General features: G+C 25.1%; 1 protein-coding gene across 3 annotated transcripts in view; it reads right to left on the bottom strand.

Moving 5' to 3' along the window:
• The window catches only part of AkhR (Adipokinetic hormone receptor), a 99,484-nt gene that overhangs the window by 55,424 nt on the left and 25,961 nt on the right, over positions 1–18,099 (bottom strand). For all 3 annotated transcript variants that reach the window (XM_015524326.2, XM_015524329.2, XM_015524327.2), the window contains exons 2-6: positions 13,699–14,237; positions 12,798–12,946; positions 8,094–8,199; positions 7,483–7,696; positions 4,196–4,319 (exon numbers count right to left, since the gene is read on the bottom strand). In XM_015524326.2, the coding sequence (XP_015379812.1) occupies positions 4,196–4,319; positions 7,483–7,696; positions 8,094–8,199; positions 12,798–12,946; positions 13,699–14,013 (908 nt within the window). In that variant the 5' untranslated portion in view covers positions 14,014–14,237. The remainder of the gene's footprint in view (positions 1–4,195; positions 4,320–7,482; positions 7,697–8,093; positions 8,200–12,797; positions 12,947–13,698; positions 14,238–18,099) is intronic.

Below are 18,099 nucleotides of genomic sequence, written 5' to 3'. Positions count from 1 at the left end.
GGATAGTGTTGAAGATATGGGTGTATTATAGCTTTATCGGGAAGTTTCCAGGCTTCAGTTATAAATAATCAAAGATTAAGATGGAATATTTATATAAAGCATCTATACTTAACGTTCAAACAATTAATTCATATCATAAAGTAAATTGATTTATCATGTATTGCATTCATTAATAATAAATGGTTTAAAATTATATGAATTTGAATTATTCCAATAATTATTCAGAATTCCACTAAAAGAAATCGATATGACTAATAATAAAAACTATTTTATACCATATTAATAAAAATTAAACGATATGTTAAACGAATTATTTGTCAAATATAAAATTTAAAAAAAAAACAAGTGTTTCTCTCACTCCCTTTAATCGATTAATTTAAGTATTAATGTAGCTGCAGACGTATCTTAACGTAATTATGATTATTCAAGTCACCTGACGGCAAATAGAAATATTTACACATAATAAATAATGTAGTTTTAACTTTACACCGTAATGCGTATTTAAATATCGAGTATAATATATTTAAATAGTTAATTTACATGTTTTTTTTTTCAAATTATACATAAAATGTAACCGAATATTTAGAATTCATACACGATGGTGTGCCGTTTTATTATACACCGTGGTTACAATATAAAATAAATAAAATAATATGGATACAATATTATTTTTTACTAATCCGATAGTAACATATTGTTATTTATTTGATTTTGAAACAAAATGTTAGACGTTAGTTCACAAGTGGGCGTACCACATATTATGTAAGGTACCAAGTGTTCAGTTCAGTGATTCATAAATAATTTTATTGATTGCCACGGAAAAATATCACGCTATCAAAAGTTTTTTAAATAAAAGTATAGTACCCATCCATAGTTTGAATTGTATATTATTCTTAATTTTTTAATAAAATTAGTACCTATATGCAGTGTAAAATCAACGTATTGTTTATACAGATGCTTGTATACGTTTGATTCAATCAATATAAACAGGCAAGGGTAAACCCTAAATATAACTCCATACGTTCTAACCTGTCTAGGAGTGGAATATATATCAATCACCAAGAGGCAAGAATACATTCAAGTACACTATTATTAATCCATAATATCAAATTGATTTTAGTATTCTGTAGTGCCATACTTTAAAACGGCGCATTGCGTATGCAAAATGACTACATGAGAGATAACATAAACAATAATAAATTAAGCTGGAGAACAATTATTATTTGAATACTGATATCTTTGTGTTTCCCCATTACTGCTGCTATTATCAAATTAATTGAAAATTAGATTTTGAAACTATAATTTAATAGATTTTATTAGATTCATATAGTTATAAATTAAAAAGCTTTAAAATGTAAGCAATACAGTAATAGTTTACTGCTATATAAATTGTATATTTTGAATGTTTCGCTTAGAAGCTTATATTAAATTAAACAGGATTTACATGAACTGAGTATTTCCTTTCGCTTATATGTTAGAGCAGAAAGTCATGGTTTTGTATCTTGTTTATTTAATTATAAAGTCTAATAAATACCAATAAGGAACAAAATAGGAACTATTATAATCCTTTTGAAAACATTTTACATTTTAAAACAATATGCTTGCTTTAAATAAGTTAATTGTTAAAAAATAAATTTAAATAAGTTAGAAAAAAAAAATGTTGGTAACCATTCTATCATATAGTCTGCCATAAGTGTATCTCGTCATTAGTAGGTTATTGTATTAGGATATGTTAAATTTAAATTCAAGATATGCAATAAATCATTTTAAGCTACCCGAAACACTATATGAGATACTAATACCCACTCTCGAGAAGTCCAAAAACTTATCAACTTTGTTAACAAAACAACATTACGTCACCGTATTTAACATTTTTAGAACTTAAGATAATAATGTACAAATATAGATATAATTTGGTAGGTAGTGATTAAGTAATTTCATTTAATGTGAATTCTTTAAAAATATAACACCTGTTAATAACCTTGTTGTTGATGCCTTAAACAATTATTTAAAAAAAAATAAGTTTAAACCTTTTGATATTTATATATATATATATATATATATATTACTATAAGTAGGTTTATTTTATATTGTACATTTATTTTTCCAAACAAGTAATGTATTTTAAAATTAATCATAGCGTATGTTAAATTAATTTTTGGTAAATATATTGCGTTTATCATATATAATATATAATAAAATTAATCTAATTGTTTTGATAATTTGATTATGTACTAATCTAAAATATAATAATATACGTAAGAACTTCAAACCCCCTCAAATAATATTTTTGAATTACATCAAAATAAGATTAATAGATATTCTGATTCCACACAATTTTAACATCAAATTACTATTAAAAAAAAAAAAAAATTGTGATGGTAATTTTTTAGATTTTTAGGTTTTATTACCTAAAATTTAGTTATAACTCATAAGATACAAGTAATGTATTACATTTATAAGGCTTAGCTATAAAAATCGAAAACTTTTAACGATCAAATAATTTTTTAATTTTCAACATGAATCGAATATAAAATATGCTACCTTTTTATCGTAGATAAATAATATGCTACAGACAAATATCAGTGAATAAATAATAGTAAATCATTTTTAGAAAAAAAAACTTATAAGACTTTTAATAACGTTTATAGTTATTTTTTTTTAATCATATGAATAATATGATTGCAATTGCTTATTTTATTGATTTGACAAAATAGTATTTATAGAAACAATATTGATTTTTTATATTTTTAAGTACGTCAAAAACTGATATTATAATATGTTTCTTTTTTTTCTCACTATTTAATATTATGTAAATAATTATGAATATTTTAAAATGTATTATTACGTCCAATGGACTCAGATGCCACAGTTTATTGAATAATAAAAAAAAAAATCTAAAGATATATATATTTTTTGTATTTAAACATATGTTATATTTTTAAAAAAAATTACTTTATTAAGATTGTTTGTTCGTATTAACTAACATAATAAGGTCTCTTATACAATAAACATTGTGTGTATCAACAAAAACACTTAGTTTCTCCATGTAAATATCCAACTGATATCATTAACGTAAATATGTTTTTGGGCTGGATACAAGGTTTTTGTTGCTGACCATTAAAATTAAAATAAATTATTTTCGTTCTCATGGTCAGGTACTTATTAACAAAACTATATTTATTAAATATATCCATTTCATAGATTTTTATTTATTAATTTAATTGATAGATTTTCGTTAAAGAGGAAAAATATCGAGTAGCGTATTTTGGTTTTGAGATGTATATGCGTTATATGGCTGGGGCCATTTTATAAATTTTTTCGACACCGATAGCGTTACCATTACGTAATTTTGTTATATATGTGTCCATAGCAACCTCATTATACTTTTTAGATTCTAAGCTTAACGGTAATTATTCATAATTTATAATCATTATATTAATTAATACCTACTTCATAATACGTCAAATGAAATCAGTAGTCGCATGGTATACATGTACCGATGTATTTACATGGAGTGTGGATACTGTCTTATTTTGAAGCGTGTTTTATCTATTTAGTTAATATAATGAAATGCTGTATTAAAATTATTAAAGGCTATTTATTTTTTTTTTGACTAAAACTCAATCTCAGTACGTTATTAAGTAATATACTATTCATTACATTCAAAATATAAGAAATTTGTTTATCACAATGTATATATTTATATTCTATAAGGTTATAGTTATATGTAGTATATATTATGTTTATTACAGTATTCTAAATAATACAATCAATTAATATTCTTTTATCAAAAAACAGTTATGACGATTCTATGTAAATTATAATTATAGACTAATGCTAATAACAGTAATGTATTCAGTTAATTTGAATTTATATATATATTATATATTAATATCAATCTCGTAGTGATGGACGATGTTATTACAAATACTATCTTACACGAGTATAGTTTTATTTCTATTTAATGGGAAATGATAGTTTAACATGAATGACGTTGGATGTTGCATTTTATAAAAATATAAATAAATAAAAAGCGAGAATCTTAATAGTTTTATAATCCGTTTTTTTAACAAACGGATTAAACTCATTAAATGTTTAATGGGAATTGATTTTTAAAAATATATCACTGTTATTATTTTTATAAAAACAGATAATATAATTTTCAAGTTATTTTTTTTTTATAAATACTTACCAAATAGCCATAATGTAGTAGGGAGTCCAACACACAACAAACACTATGACAATAATGATTGTCATTTTTAATGTTCTGCTTTTGGCACGTCCTAAAAATCCCAGACGGCGCACATTATCTGTACCTACAAAAATAATAGCATTCAAAATATAAATACTTAAGTTTGTGTTATCATATCATTGGTTACATGAATCATTATTTTAATGCGATTAAATTGTGTAAAAAATCATATATTAATTAATCGAAATCAACTGAATAACGTTTCTTTTTTCCCCAATTTAACTACGTCATCTGGCGAATATTTTCACATAGACCCCATACTTTCGGAATAAAATGTACAATGGCTGAAATTTTATTTGTTTTGTAATTCTTTTGTATCTCATTTCTTAATTTCTTAATTTCATATTTTTTTGTTTTACAACCCTAAAGTTTAGTAGTAAACTTCAATATTCAAATAAATTATGTTTACCAATTCCAATACGATGTATGTATAGACATACCACGATGTGTGTATTCACCTAAATTGTAATATGTTATATTATAACAATATTAAAGAGAAGAACTTAAGAATATACAATATACCTTGTGTATATTATTGTTAAACAAAATACTTATTTGTTTATGAAGGAAACAAATTTAAACTTGCATTAAAGTTACCGTATTTTCGTAACGTACTGTTCAATTTAGAACCAACCCTTATGAATTTCTAATGATATGATGATTCTATAGTTTTCAGAGAAATAATCCTTGTATCTAATATATTATTATATATTTGTTTTAAACAAATTTACGTCATAAGACTATTAAGACTTTACTTCAGTAAAAAAAAATAGAATTATGAATAGAAAATGCAATGTGTAAATCTTACCAAAATATAAAAATATTCAGGGAACAAATAATTCTCAATAAACATTTTTAATTCTAATAAACTAAGCAAATATCAGGTTAAAAAAGCAGGAAAGTGGATATCGCTCTGCTGTACAGTAGGTTACAAGTGGGTTACTATAATGAATGGAATTAAATTTGAATCCAATTATACGAATCATTGTACCTATAAGAAACACGATTCTGAGCGGTGACGGTTTATCTGTCTAGAATATATTATAGATTATTATTACTTATTAAAATATTTGACTTTCCGGTGGACATTTTTTTGATAAAGGTAGACAACTTATAAGGAATCTTAAATTAAATTTTCAAATTTTAGATTTAAAAAATTGTGACTATGTATTTCTTTCATTTTTCAACCGCTATTGTAAATTTTGAAGCTTTTTGACCCAATCAATAAAATTTTATTGACATAAATGAAAAAAAAAAACTAAATAAGTTAAAAAATTAAAATATCATTAAATAGCTCAAAACTAATTAAAATATTTCGAAAATGTTATCAAATATAAGAAATACCTATATAAACATTCAGTGAAAATTTAAAGTATCTGCGGTCATTTGTTTTAGAGTTACACTAAAATAAGAAAATCTTTAAATGAGAAATCTAGTGAAAAACCAATGTTGTAAAAATATAAATTTCAAACGCTCATAAGAATTTAATTTGAATTTCTGTTGGACATTTTTTTTTTTTTGTGTGTGATAAAGATTGACAAACTTGTAAGAAATCTTGTATTACATTTTCAGATCTTAGATTTGAAAAAAAAAATTTTTTATGAATTTATAGCTTAAAATAATTTGTGAATTTTTGTGATTTTTACGTATTTTGTCGAAATTCAAACTTTGAATGCTTATAAAAAAAAATCGCACCTATATATTTTTAATATTTTTCAACTGCTATTTTAATAATGTGTTAGGAGCCTTGTATTAAATTTTCAAGCTTTTCTACTCAACAAATAAATTTTTATCGATTATTAATTTAAATAAAAACCAATAATAATCGAAAATTGCATACGATTATATATGTATAGTTCAACTTAAGTAAAAAAATTTTTTTAATTTTATGGTGGATAGAATATACTTATATAAGCATTTGGTGAAAATGTCATGTATTGATGGTCATTTGTTTTAATGTTAAATCAAAAACCAAAATCGATTTTGTCGAAAATTGAATTTGCGTAAAAATTCTCGTTTTTTCCTTAATTTTTAATTTGTTTATCCCAATTATTAAAAAAATATTGGGAATTTTTTATTTTTAACCCCCCCCCCACCCCAAAAAAAAAAAAAAGTACCAACTAGATTCACTTTCTGATTGAACGAGGTACTGAAGTTAAAAATCGAAGCACTTTTACTGTCCCAAAATGTGATGACAAACACACAAAAAAAAAATAAAAAACACACACATCATATTTAAATCAATACATTCCTCGCTTCACTCAGAATCTAAAAGTATCTATAATGAATATTTTGAACTTTTTTTATTTTTACTCTGAAAATTTAACATGCCTCTTAAAAATGCTAACCTCTTGTATTCATTTCAATTATCTTGTGCTCTTTAACTGACAAGAAAACAGAAATTGGCATACGATTCTTTCAAAAATTAATTAATGGAAATATTGACTCTTTTGAACTCCTATCTTACATAGAGTGTAAGGCTCCTTTCTTTTTCTCATGGTCTTGATATATGTCTTGAGACTTGAGATATATATATTTGTTTCATGTGTGGTAGATATACCATCAAAAATGCACCATGCACGCAATCATCCTATCAAGATAATGATGTAAATTTCTAACAAGAATACATTTAAGCTAACCATTGAATATATTAGTTGATATATTCGTAAACCGTTTCTATGAAATTGTGAATTTTACATCTAATTTTGGTTCCAGCTCGTATTGTGATGGCAAATAAGATATTTAATTATTTAACTGTATTTAAACATTGTTGTTTAACTTATACATTGTTACCAAAAATCATTTTTTGAGAAATATTGAATAATAAATAGTTTAAATTTTGAAAAGATTACTGGGGTTGAATGCCTGGATAGATTACTGGGACAGTTGTCTTTTACTTGAATAAGGAAATCAATCATTTTGATTGACCAGTATTTGTTTAATCTCGATAATACTTGCATTTATTAAATTATTTCGGAAATTACATTTGATTCACTAAGGTTTTCAATAATTTCAATAATTACTTCCATATAAATCCCACATGTATTTGATTTTTAATACAGCAAATATAATAAAGGGGTGAGTAACATAAGTTTAAAATGTCCTATAGTCTTAAAGATGTGTTTTTTACAAACTAAGTCAGACCCATTTTTCTACCCATTTATGTTGTAAAAATAAGTAGCTTCCCTGCTTAAAACCAGAGTCTTACAACTATTTCTATAACTTACCTTGGCCGCAAATCGATTCCCTGGACCTTCTATATATTTCAATGATGATTGAAGCGTAGCAGAATAGTATAACGATTAGAGGCAACCAGTACATCATGAACATGCCGAAATATAAGTAAGCCAGCTCGTGCAATTTGGACGAAAAAGCGTTATAAGTGACGCACTGTTCGTACCATGTGGCATTAGGGTGTCGTTCCACGTGAAATATGTAAGTCTACGGTGTAAATAAAGCAAAAATTTTTATCTTGTTAATGAGTTAAATGTTCAAATTTTGTTTATAGTTCATTGAGTGATCCTATAAATGTAGACAAATATTTTTCCAGTGATATTATTATGTAATTTAAACTCATAAATAAAATAAAATCTATAACATTCTCAATCCTTAGTTTCATTATTGAAGAATATAATTTAAATAGTTTTGAATATTTTATGTTTCAAATATTTTTTAATCTTCACTTATAATCTTTAAATGAAGATTTTGTTTAAAACTATTTATATAATAAAACAAATAGCTGTATTATATAGCATATTTACAAATGCGTAGAAATATTAAATTATAATTGAATAAACAAACGTGGGCGCTAACGATAACCTAACAAAACAAGAGTTACCTGCGGTAAGCTACAAATAACTGATGCAATCCAAGCCACTGCAATCATTAACTTTCCCCTGCTATCCATTTGATATAAACGCATTGGCTGCAAAACAGCCAAGTATCTACAAATTATAAAAATACAAAGCTAATTAGAAAATTAAATACAAAATAGGTAATAACTTTTAAAGACACAAAATAATACTATATTATTTAACACATTTATTATTATTTTTCTTTGCTATGTTTAAAATTAAATTTTTTTTTTTTTATTGATCATTTACAACTTCGGCAACAAAGGCCATTAGTTATTTTATTTTTTACATTAATTTAAAATTTTATTCTGTACTTTAAGGTTACTTGAGTAATATTGTTTACCCACTAAATTATTTTTATATAGATTTAGGTCAATAATTTAAATTTAAATTCAGAGTTTTATTGTAATTTGTACATAACGATATCGCTGAAGCTATAATATATCCGGCATGTCGAACTCAAAATATTAACCGGGACAAATATATTGAATATGCGGGCCGCAAATAAAAATTCATCGATAAAAAACAAATTACACACTTTTTAATTGTATTTAGTTATTATAGCCATTTATAGTTATATTGAACACGCCATGTACAATTTAATTTATCATTTAAATTATAAAATTTAAAATAAATTATTTATTAGATCTACTTATTCATAAATGATAATATGTTATAATATAATATATATATTATGCAATCGATATTACTCTAATATCTCATTATTTTCTGATGATAATAATATTTTTAAAGCTATAAAATCATAAACTGGTGATGTTAACAGTGGCGTATTTTGGTTGATTTCTCGGGGGGTGTCAACATTTATTGAACCTCAAAAACAAAATTTTTACTATTATTTACTAATGTAAAAAGACATTGAATTAATTTTTTAACAAATTAATATGTTAGGAATTGACAAGAAGTTTTACATTTGATAAAAATAGTATACTATAAAATAAGTGACAACACTAATGTCCAATATATTAAGACTTTTTTTTAAATGTCGGGGGGTGTCCTCCATGTCTTGACACCCCCCCAAAATACGCCACTGGATGTTGAACACCTAATCGCTGATAGTGATAGATAAATATCAGGAAGGTCCATCCATGTTTGTCTACCTATGTGTAATTCCTCTAATTTTAATGTTCCTTGAGTTTCTTCACATTGCAATGCTTTATTTATTTCTATTATCATGTCTCGGTTAGAGTATCCAATAATAATATAATTTTTGTATCAATTTATTATTAAAACCGTTCAAAATATTTGAATTGCTCTTTTAATTTTTTCTTTTTAATGCAATACTGTTTAAACGATCTCATTTTGGATAGGAAAATATTTTTAATTTTTGAATCTAAAATCTCAGTCAAACAAAATAAGAAATTCGAATGTACTATGTATATACCTACCGTGTGTTCACCAATTTAAGGAACACTGAATTTCTCGGTCGAATTATGTTGGAATAAATCTATTTTTTTTACAAGATGGTAGTATATAAATACAAATTTTCAGATAAATTTCAAATTTTTAACCCTCTCGGTACGCAGATTTTATGTACTATATATTTTTTCTCGATTAAAGCATAAATACACGGTTAATTTAATAGTTATGTATCATAATATTATTTTATCACAGTACCTACCTACTATTGAAAATAAAAATAAATAAATATAATATTTTAATTTGAATCTTAGTTACTTATTGGATAATTATTGTGGAAAAAAATGACTATATACTGGTAGTTTAAGCAGCTTATTAAAATATAATTGATATTTTTTATATTAAACCCCTGATATATAGGCAAAATTAGGTGGGGACTAGGGGGGCTTAGCCCCCCCCCCCAATAAAGCCATGACTGACAAATTTTTTATTTGTCATAGAATAAATATACAAGAGTTAAACGTGAGTTAGTGTGACTTATACAATTCTAGCTCCCCCCCCCCCAAAAAAAAATTGACCATAGTTGCGCCTATGCCCCTGAAAGTTATTAACTACAGCGTATTAAATTTATAGCCTAGATATAAACCTTAAATTATAATAGGATATAAATGAAAAAATGTTTTTTCTATATGTTCAGAATAAACCTATAAAATATAATCTTAAGACTAGCAGTATGTAATATTTTAGATGCCACTTAAATTTCAGTTATAGATATGTGCTGCATATCTAATTTCTCAGATCTTAAACTCTATTATTAATATTTCTATTGAAGATCCGAAACTACCTTGAAAAAAAAACTCATCATTTATATTTTATACCTACTAAGAACGCCGTAATTAATAAAAATGAATATGTCATAATTTGTAATCATTGATTGATTGTCGTATTTGTATCAAAAGGAACTACATAATTAATAAAATAGTCTTTTAACAGTTATGTACAAAATAATATGGCCAAAAGTATTTCTAATTTTTTTAAATTATTCCGTACTATATTAAAAATAATGTTTATGTATAAAAATATCCAATTAACTAATGGTGGCCATTCGTTCGTGATTTTCCTTTACCAGTTAACTTATCATGTATCAGTGTTCCGAAAAAGTTCTTTGGGAATAAGTGTTGTACCGAATTCAACCATTAACATGATAATGTACCGGAATTTAATTTATTATTTGAGTAATATGGACTTAAAATTTTAAATATATTTATTTGGTTTTGATAAATGTGTATTAATGATTGACCACACACAAATACGTATTTATAATAGCTATTTTTAATGTAGGGATTTACATCATATACTATGTATGCACCAATGGTAGACCCATGTCCCGATAATTTGAAACAAATATTAAAGACAAGTCTTTGGATTAGATGAATAATATCGCATATTATTATCTGTTTAAATTATATAAATAACACGACAGACGCTGAAATAGTAAAAATTAAATTAAAATCACCCATTTTTTAAAAACGTTCAATGCGCTCAAATATAATATATAGTGGCAACAGAAGAAAAATTTATATTTAAAATAAGTATATAAGTTTTTTTGAAAATAAAAGTATGTTTTCTCATTTTATAATTTTTAATATTTTATATTTTATAATAAAATCAATCCGTAAAAAATGGTAGGAAAACAAGGTTATGATTGGGTAAACATGAAATGTATTATCCCGGATTTCTTTAAATTGAATCTGGTGAATCTAAATTAACATTGTGATGGAAATTAAAATTAGAAAACTATATTAAAAAATATCAAATAAGAAAAAACATTTTAATGCAATGACAAGTATCATTGTATACGAAAAACGATTATGAACGGAGATGATTTGTCAGTCTAAGATATATTATATTAACTATAATTAAATTATAATATATTTTATACGCGCATAATATTTAAATATAAACTTTATACGCTTACAAAATGTTTTCTATATTGACCCTGGAGTTTATTTTATAGTTATTCGAAGAAAAAGTTATTGAAAACCTTGTGTTGGGTTTTTAATCTTAGGTATAAATCACACAATTTAATAAATTTTTAACTTCATTATTCTATAAAAATGTTCATGATTTTGACATATTTCGTAAAAATTTTAACTTTAAATGCTTATAACCAAAAATTGAGAGTAACGGTTTTTGATTTTTTTTTCTACGATAAGTACAACTTTTAATAAACCTTGTATTCAATTCTAAAGATTTTTGGATAGTCAAATTTTTTTATATACATTTCAAAAAAAACTTAGAAAATCGAAAATTTCAACTGTCTATAAATACCTTAAAAAAAGTCAAAAATATTCGGAAAATTTAATCGTAAATAGATAACACTAGTATAAACATTTGGTGAAAATTTCAAATATTTACAATGATTGGTTTTTGAGTTACAGTAAAATAAAAAAATCGATTTTGTCGAAAACTGATTACGCGTTTCTGTTTTTTTCGTTACTTTTTTAGGGTTTTTTCTGATACTTTTGAAAACTACTGTACATTTTAAACTTTTGACTTCTCCAAAGTATCAACGAGATGATGAATTTTCCTTTTCAAAGGGAAACTGAAGTCAAAAATTAAAGCATTATTTTTACTCCATAACGTGATGATAGACACAAAAAAAAAACATACATCACTGTAAAATCAATACATTCCTCACTTCGACCAGAATCTGACAAAATAAAAAAAAGATTTGTTTATGATACCATTAGATATTTAAATATACATAGGTATTAGGTAATATTATATTAAAATATATACAAACAAATTAACTTATACTAAATTCAAACAAAATAAACATGACGAGATATTTATTATTAGTTTATAAAATGTTGTTAGACGGCTTTTAAAAAAAATACTTATAGATATTTATTTACTGTATAATTATTAAGTATAAAGAACGACCTTACTAAAATATCAAAAAATGGCTTTTAAGTGCTAAACTGAGACTAGGCTTAATTTTTCTAGCCACATAGTTCACATGATGCCGATGCATAAAATATTATTTGTCAAAAATTAAACAATATGTTATTATAAAAAATTAAAAGCTTAAATGTATTTATTTTTTTTTTTTACATAAACTTGTTAACTTTATGATTACCAACTGTTTACAAAGTCTAAATAAAATTTTTTGTTCAAAAACTAACAACATTAAGCGGAAAAAGAGGAATAATAATAGATAATAATATATAATGCAATATTTTACGGCGAATATGATGTTTAACTACTACAAAGTATAAAAGTTTTGAAACTAAAATGAAGTTGCATACCTATCAACGCTGATACAAATCAATATGAAACTGGAAAGATATAGTCCAAATATTCGGAAAAATGACATGATACGGCATAATGGGTCACCGAGTATCCATTGCACAGTCCATGCCCACATTATCTCCAACGGCATCATCAAAAACGTTACCTACAACATAAAAATAATGTACATACAAATTAATTTCAATTACATTTTTTAAACACATTATACATTGCGATGACTAATAATTTTTAAGAATATTATTCTAAATAGCATTTTTTTGTTATAAAATACATAAAATAAATTTCAATCATTTTTAATATATTTATAACTTTAACACATGCACAATCTTAATAAAGCAAATTAAATACTAAACTATTTTATTTTATTTTTATTTTTTAATAAATCTAACCTTACTTAATTACTGTTGTAATTATTTATTAGGTTTGCATTATATACATAATTTAATGTAGATATTATCAGTGTCGGTCTGGCTATAGCCGCTAGGCTGCGAACGCGTCGTAGTTATGTGTTTTTGTAATATGTAAGAATTTAAATAAAACCTATACCTTTTCAGTACGAAAATTTTGTTCTTGAGGATATTAGAGTATCACATTTAACTGTATAATAAATAAAATAATTGGTTATATTTTTGAAGTCAAATGATACCCAAGTATACCAAATTCTTGTTAGTCAAACTCGTATTCCAAATTTTCCATACTGATTTATATGTATTTTAAAGCTGATCTTGTAGTATAAATGACAATTTTTATCACATAGTTTTGGTTCATTTTGATAAGTAAATAAACTTCTAAGCGATGCGGGATTGAGTAGATTTGACTTTTCATAAAATATAATTATAGGTATATATAGGTAATAAAAAACTGAATATAATTGATGAATTGCAAGATGTATCTTACCAACAGATCAGCGATGGCCAGGTGCATGAGCATAGCGTGTATCCTCGTGCCAGCCTTTCGTCTGCGTTTCAGTATGATCGTCAGCACCGTGATGTTGCCTATGGCTGAGACTACCATGAGTATGCTGTAAGTGACTATGGCAACCACGTGGCCCTCGTTGAATTTCATTTCATACGGCAGATTTGACTCGTCGAACATGGAAGCGTTTGTAACATTGTCCATCCCGGGCCAGGTGACTACAGGTGGCGGACCGACGTTCACGCCATTGGTGACCGAGTGCAACACAGTGTTGGCATCGGAATCCATCACTTCCATGATGGAGTTGTCGGTAGCGGCAGTGGCAGTACCGGTGTAGGTACAATTGGTAGTATATCGCTTTCAAGTAATCGGATCACGTCAAAACTTTACTGATTCCACGCGGGTGACACAAACAGACGACACACACACATACATACGTGCATGCACGCGTACACACTAACAGTCTGCAACTGTCGTCATCAAATGTTCCACAAATTAGCTCAGCACATCAAAAACATTATCTGTAAAATATAGGTTACAGTTTCTCGTTAATTATACTTAAATATCAACATATAAACACATTTTCTAATAAAATAATACATCTCGAAATATCCTACGTAATACGTTTGTTAACAATGATGACAATTTATTAAGCTTAGTTTAAAAAAAAAATTCAATATGTGACCACCAGTCACGTTGACATAAACAAAAAATGCACTAAAACACATTTTTGATACCTATTTCAATGTTTATGATTTAATCAATAAAACATCAAATATGTTATAATGACACATAAATTAATATTCGATAGTATCGATATCAATATTTTTCACGCTTCTATATTACAAAATATTGATTATTACAAAATATTCTGATTTAAAAAATATTAATGTAAATAAATAATTGAAAAAAATTATAATATCTATTTAACAAAAAAATTTCAAATTGGTAATCGTTTTATTTAATTCCAATAATTATATAATAATATGCACAATTGATGTATTTAATACACGTATACAAATATTTGTTAAAGAATGCACTAATATATTATACATTGTTTGTAAATTAATAGTATATACTATCTCGTCAAATATTATCCGATATCGTTTAAATCATTTTAACCCAGTAAAAATAACATTGTTCTTAAATTATTAGTGAAGCAGTAAATAAATTGATTTTAAAATGTGTGTTTATTTTTAGTGTATACCCAATACCCATACATAGTAGAAAAATGTTTTGATCTTCAACTTTGAAGGTGATTTCATATAAAAATGTTAATCCAATCGATACTTTCATTAATACAAAATTTATAAATTCTTAGTATTTTCCAATATAATTATTAAAAATAAAAGAAACCGAAATTTTAACGCAAACAATTTTATCAATTTTAATTTTTAAATGTAACTCAGAAAAAATAACCATGTGTAGATATAGGTACTTGACATTTTTACCAAATATTTTTATTAGGATTTTTGTGCACGATACAATTTTTAAATTTTTAATAATTTATTGATGTTTAACATCTGACTTTTTAAATTAGTTTTCAATAAATGACAAATTAATTAATTCAAAATATTTTTTATGAGCATAATATTATGATGTATACAATTTGAAGAAAATTTACATACACGTGTAAAATATTGATTTATTATGGCAAGATTTTACTATTTTGCTGTAATTCAAAATCGAATGACCGTAAATACTTAACATTTTTACCAAATGTTGTTATCATTATTTTCTACTCGTGGTATGATTTAAAAAATACTTTGACTCTTTTTGAGTGATGTAAAGACGTTTGAAATATTTTGTAATTTAACTATTCTCTATAAATAGTGATAACAAAAATTGTAATCGATTGAAAAATTTGAAAAAATAATAGAAGTTTCCTCGTATGTTTTAATTATAGCTATTTAAAAATATTAATGATACATTTGAATAAAATTTTTTATAAATATTTCAAATTCAAATTTTGGCAAAAATTTCAAAACCATGAAAATTCGCAAATTATTTCAATGTTAAAAAATGATTTAATTTTTAATTTTTTAGCTAACACTTAAACATTTTATACAAGGTTCATTATAAGCGTTTCATACTACATTCAAAAAACCTAAAACATAAAAAATTGTATAGTCATTTTAAGTTAACATTTTTAAAAATTCAATAATTATAAACGAAAAATAAAGATTCTAGTTTTTATTGATTTAAAAAAAATATTTTAGTGGAGAATCGAAACTTTTGCATATATTTTTATATACACAATGGCGTTTTGTTGTAAAATAAATTACTATAATATTTACCTAGTATTGATATAATATTTATTTACTCTGACTTCGCTAAGAATTTTTTTTATTTTTTTGTATGCAATGATTTATCATTAAATTCAAATTTAACATAATATCCATTAGAATAACTTCATTACGAGGTATACTCGACGCCTACTGTACAAAAGGCGGCGGCCATCCTCTTTTTTTTACAATTCAAAGTTTAAATCATTTTACTACATCTGAAGACAGAGTTATAAGCCTTTAATCTATTGTTTAGACATTATCCAGATATTGTAATCATTTATCAAAAAAAAAAAAAAACTAATTTTCTTTTTAAACTCTATTTTGCTACAGTATTTCTATGATTATGACTTACTGAATTCCGTCAATATAAACATAAAAATAAAAATAAAATGTCTGCAATATTTTTACTTTTATCGAAATCGAAATTCGTCAATTTCAATTACAAATGTATATATTATATACTCTCGTATTCTATTGCTAATCCAACGGCGTATTTCACATTTCTTGTAAAATTAATGATCCGTCGTCAGTTAATGGAAATACGATAAATCATCACGAAAGCACGTTTTTGATTCATACTTAATTGCATTTCTGATCAAAATAGGTTGGCTTGATAAACGGGTATTAACTACTACTTCTTTAAAATTGCTACTTTGTTATAATTTACACCATTAAATTACAATACAGCAATTTATTTTTTATGCATTTCAGTCTTCTAATATCTCACATTCGTCTGTCTGTATTTGTAACATTCGCTCCAATCCGTGATCCGTCACAACTTATAAAGATCAAATACTGAAATGCCTCCAACTAATAGAGTTCTATAGCCACCGTTTGTAAAGATCAGAAAAGATTCACAATTTTGTGATCAACCACAAAATTATTATATGTTGAGTTAAGATAATAACATCGAAAATGTTTGTGTTACAATATATTTAAGTTAATCTGATATCAATACATAAAGTATGAAATAGACAAAATATTACAATCGTCAATCACGTATTAAATGTCAGTAATTAGAAAGAGAAAATTCTTAGCTTCCTGAATCACTGGTCAAATCACCCAATTATAACTCTTATCCCCCTTAATATAATTCATCGTTACGGCCAATTAACTCAATTAACTCTAATATCTAATAGCTGTTTATCAAGTCGTTTATAGATTGTCATCCGTGTACCATATATCCATTTTTATGTAATTTGTGTAATATAAATTATATTACACATACAAATAAAATGTAAATCTCTCTCAATGAACAATGTCCAAAATAAAAAAAAAATATCAGTGATATCATTTAAATCATACTACACAATTCGTGGTTACAAACATACTACATACCTATATACAAATAGTTTATAATATCAATATGATTAAAAATAAAAAATAATTAATTTATTGTCTTATTAAAATCAATGAACGACAAATGGCATAATATTGTAATACCCACCTCCTTCCTATTATAATCTAGCATGTTCCATTATATTATGTGTTTTGTAATAATTATAATTAGATAAATCAAAAACGTAATGCTCTATGCTAAGCTTAATAACAATAATAATTATTACTCGTATTTATTTCCATGTAATGGTATTATTATGGTAATTCCATAACAATCTCACAGTCCAATACTCCAATAAGTAACTTAAACTAATGTCAGAGCATTAATTTAAATATCTTTAAATAATACAAAATGCATGCCACAAAAATATTAACTGCTATATAAAAAAAAAGCAACAAAAAACTGCAGACTAATTTGTATTAATATTGATCTTAGCAACAACATAATAAGCATAATATCATCTATAATATAATATATACCATAAAGGCTATAACTTTGACGACAAATACATATTCAGAAATTGTTATCTTCTATTTTCTATCTAGTATCTATATAAAAATGGATTTCTGTCTATATTTTTGCCGTTATGGATTCCTAGACGGCTGGATTGATTGCAACGAAATTTGATTTAAGGGATGTATTAGACCTATGAGCAGAAGATAGGCTAAGTTAAAATTTGATATGCCCAACTCCGGGAGGTTCTCAGACATTTTGAGATTTACGTTGGAAATCTTTGCTTATAGATGGTTGCTGTTA

This window comes from Diuraphis noxia, unplaced genomic scaffold, assembly GCF_037042655.1.
Source record: "Diuraphis noxia isolate RWA-SAM2 unplaced genomic scaffold, SU_Dnox_SAM2 contig0002, whole genome shotgun sequence".
In the NCBI taxonomy this organism is placed as follows: domain Eukaryota; kingdom Metazoa; phylum Arthropoda; class Insecta; order Hemiptera; family Aphididae; genus Diuraphis; species Diuraphis noxia.
Note: the sequence above shows the minus strand (reverse complement) of the source record. Positions and strands in the feature narration are given on the sequence as shown.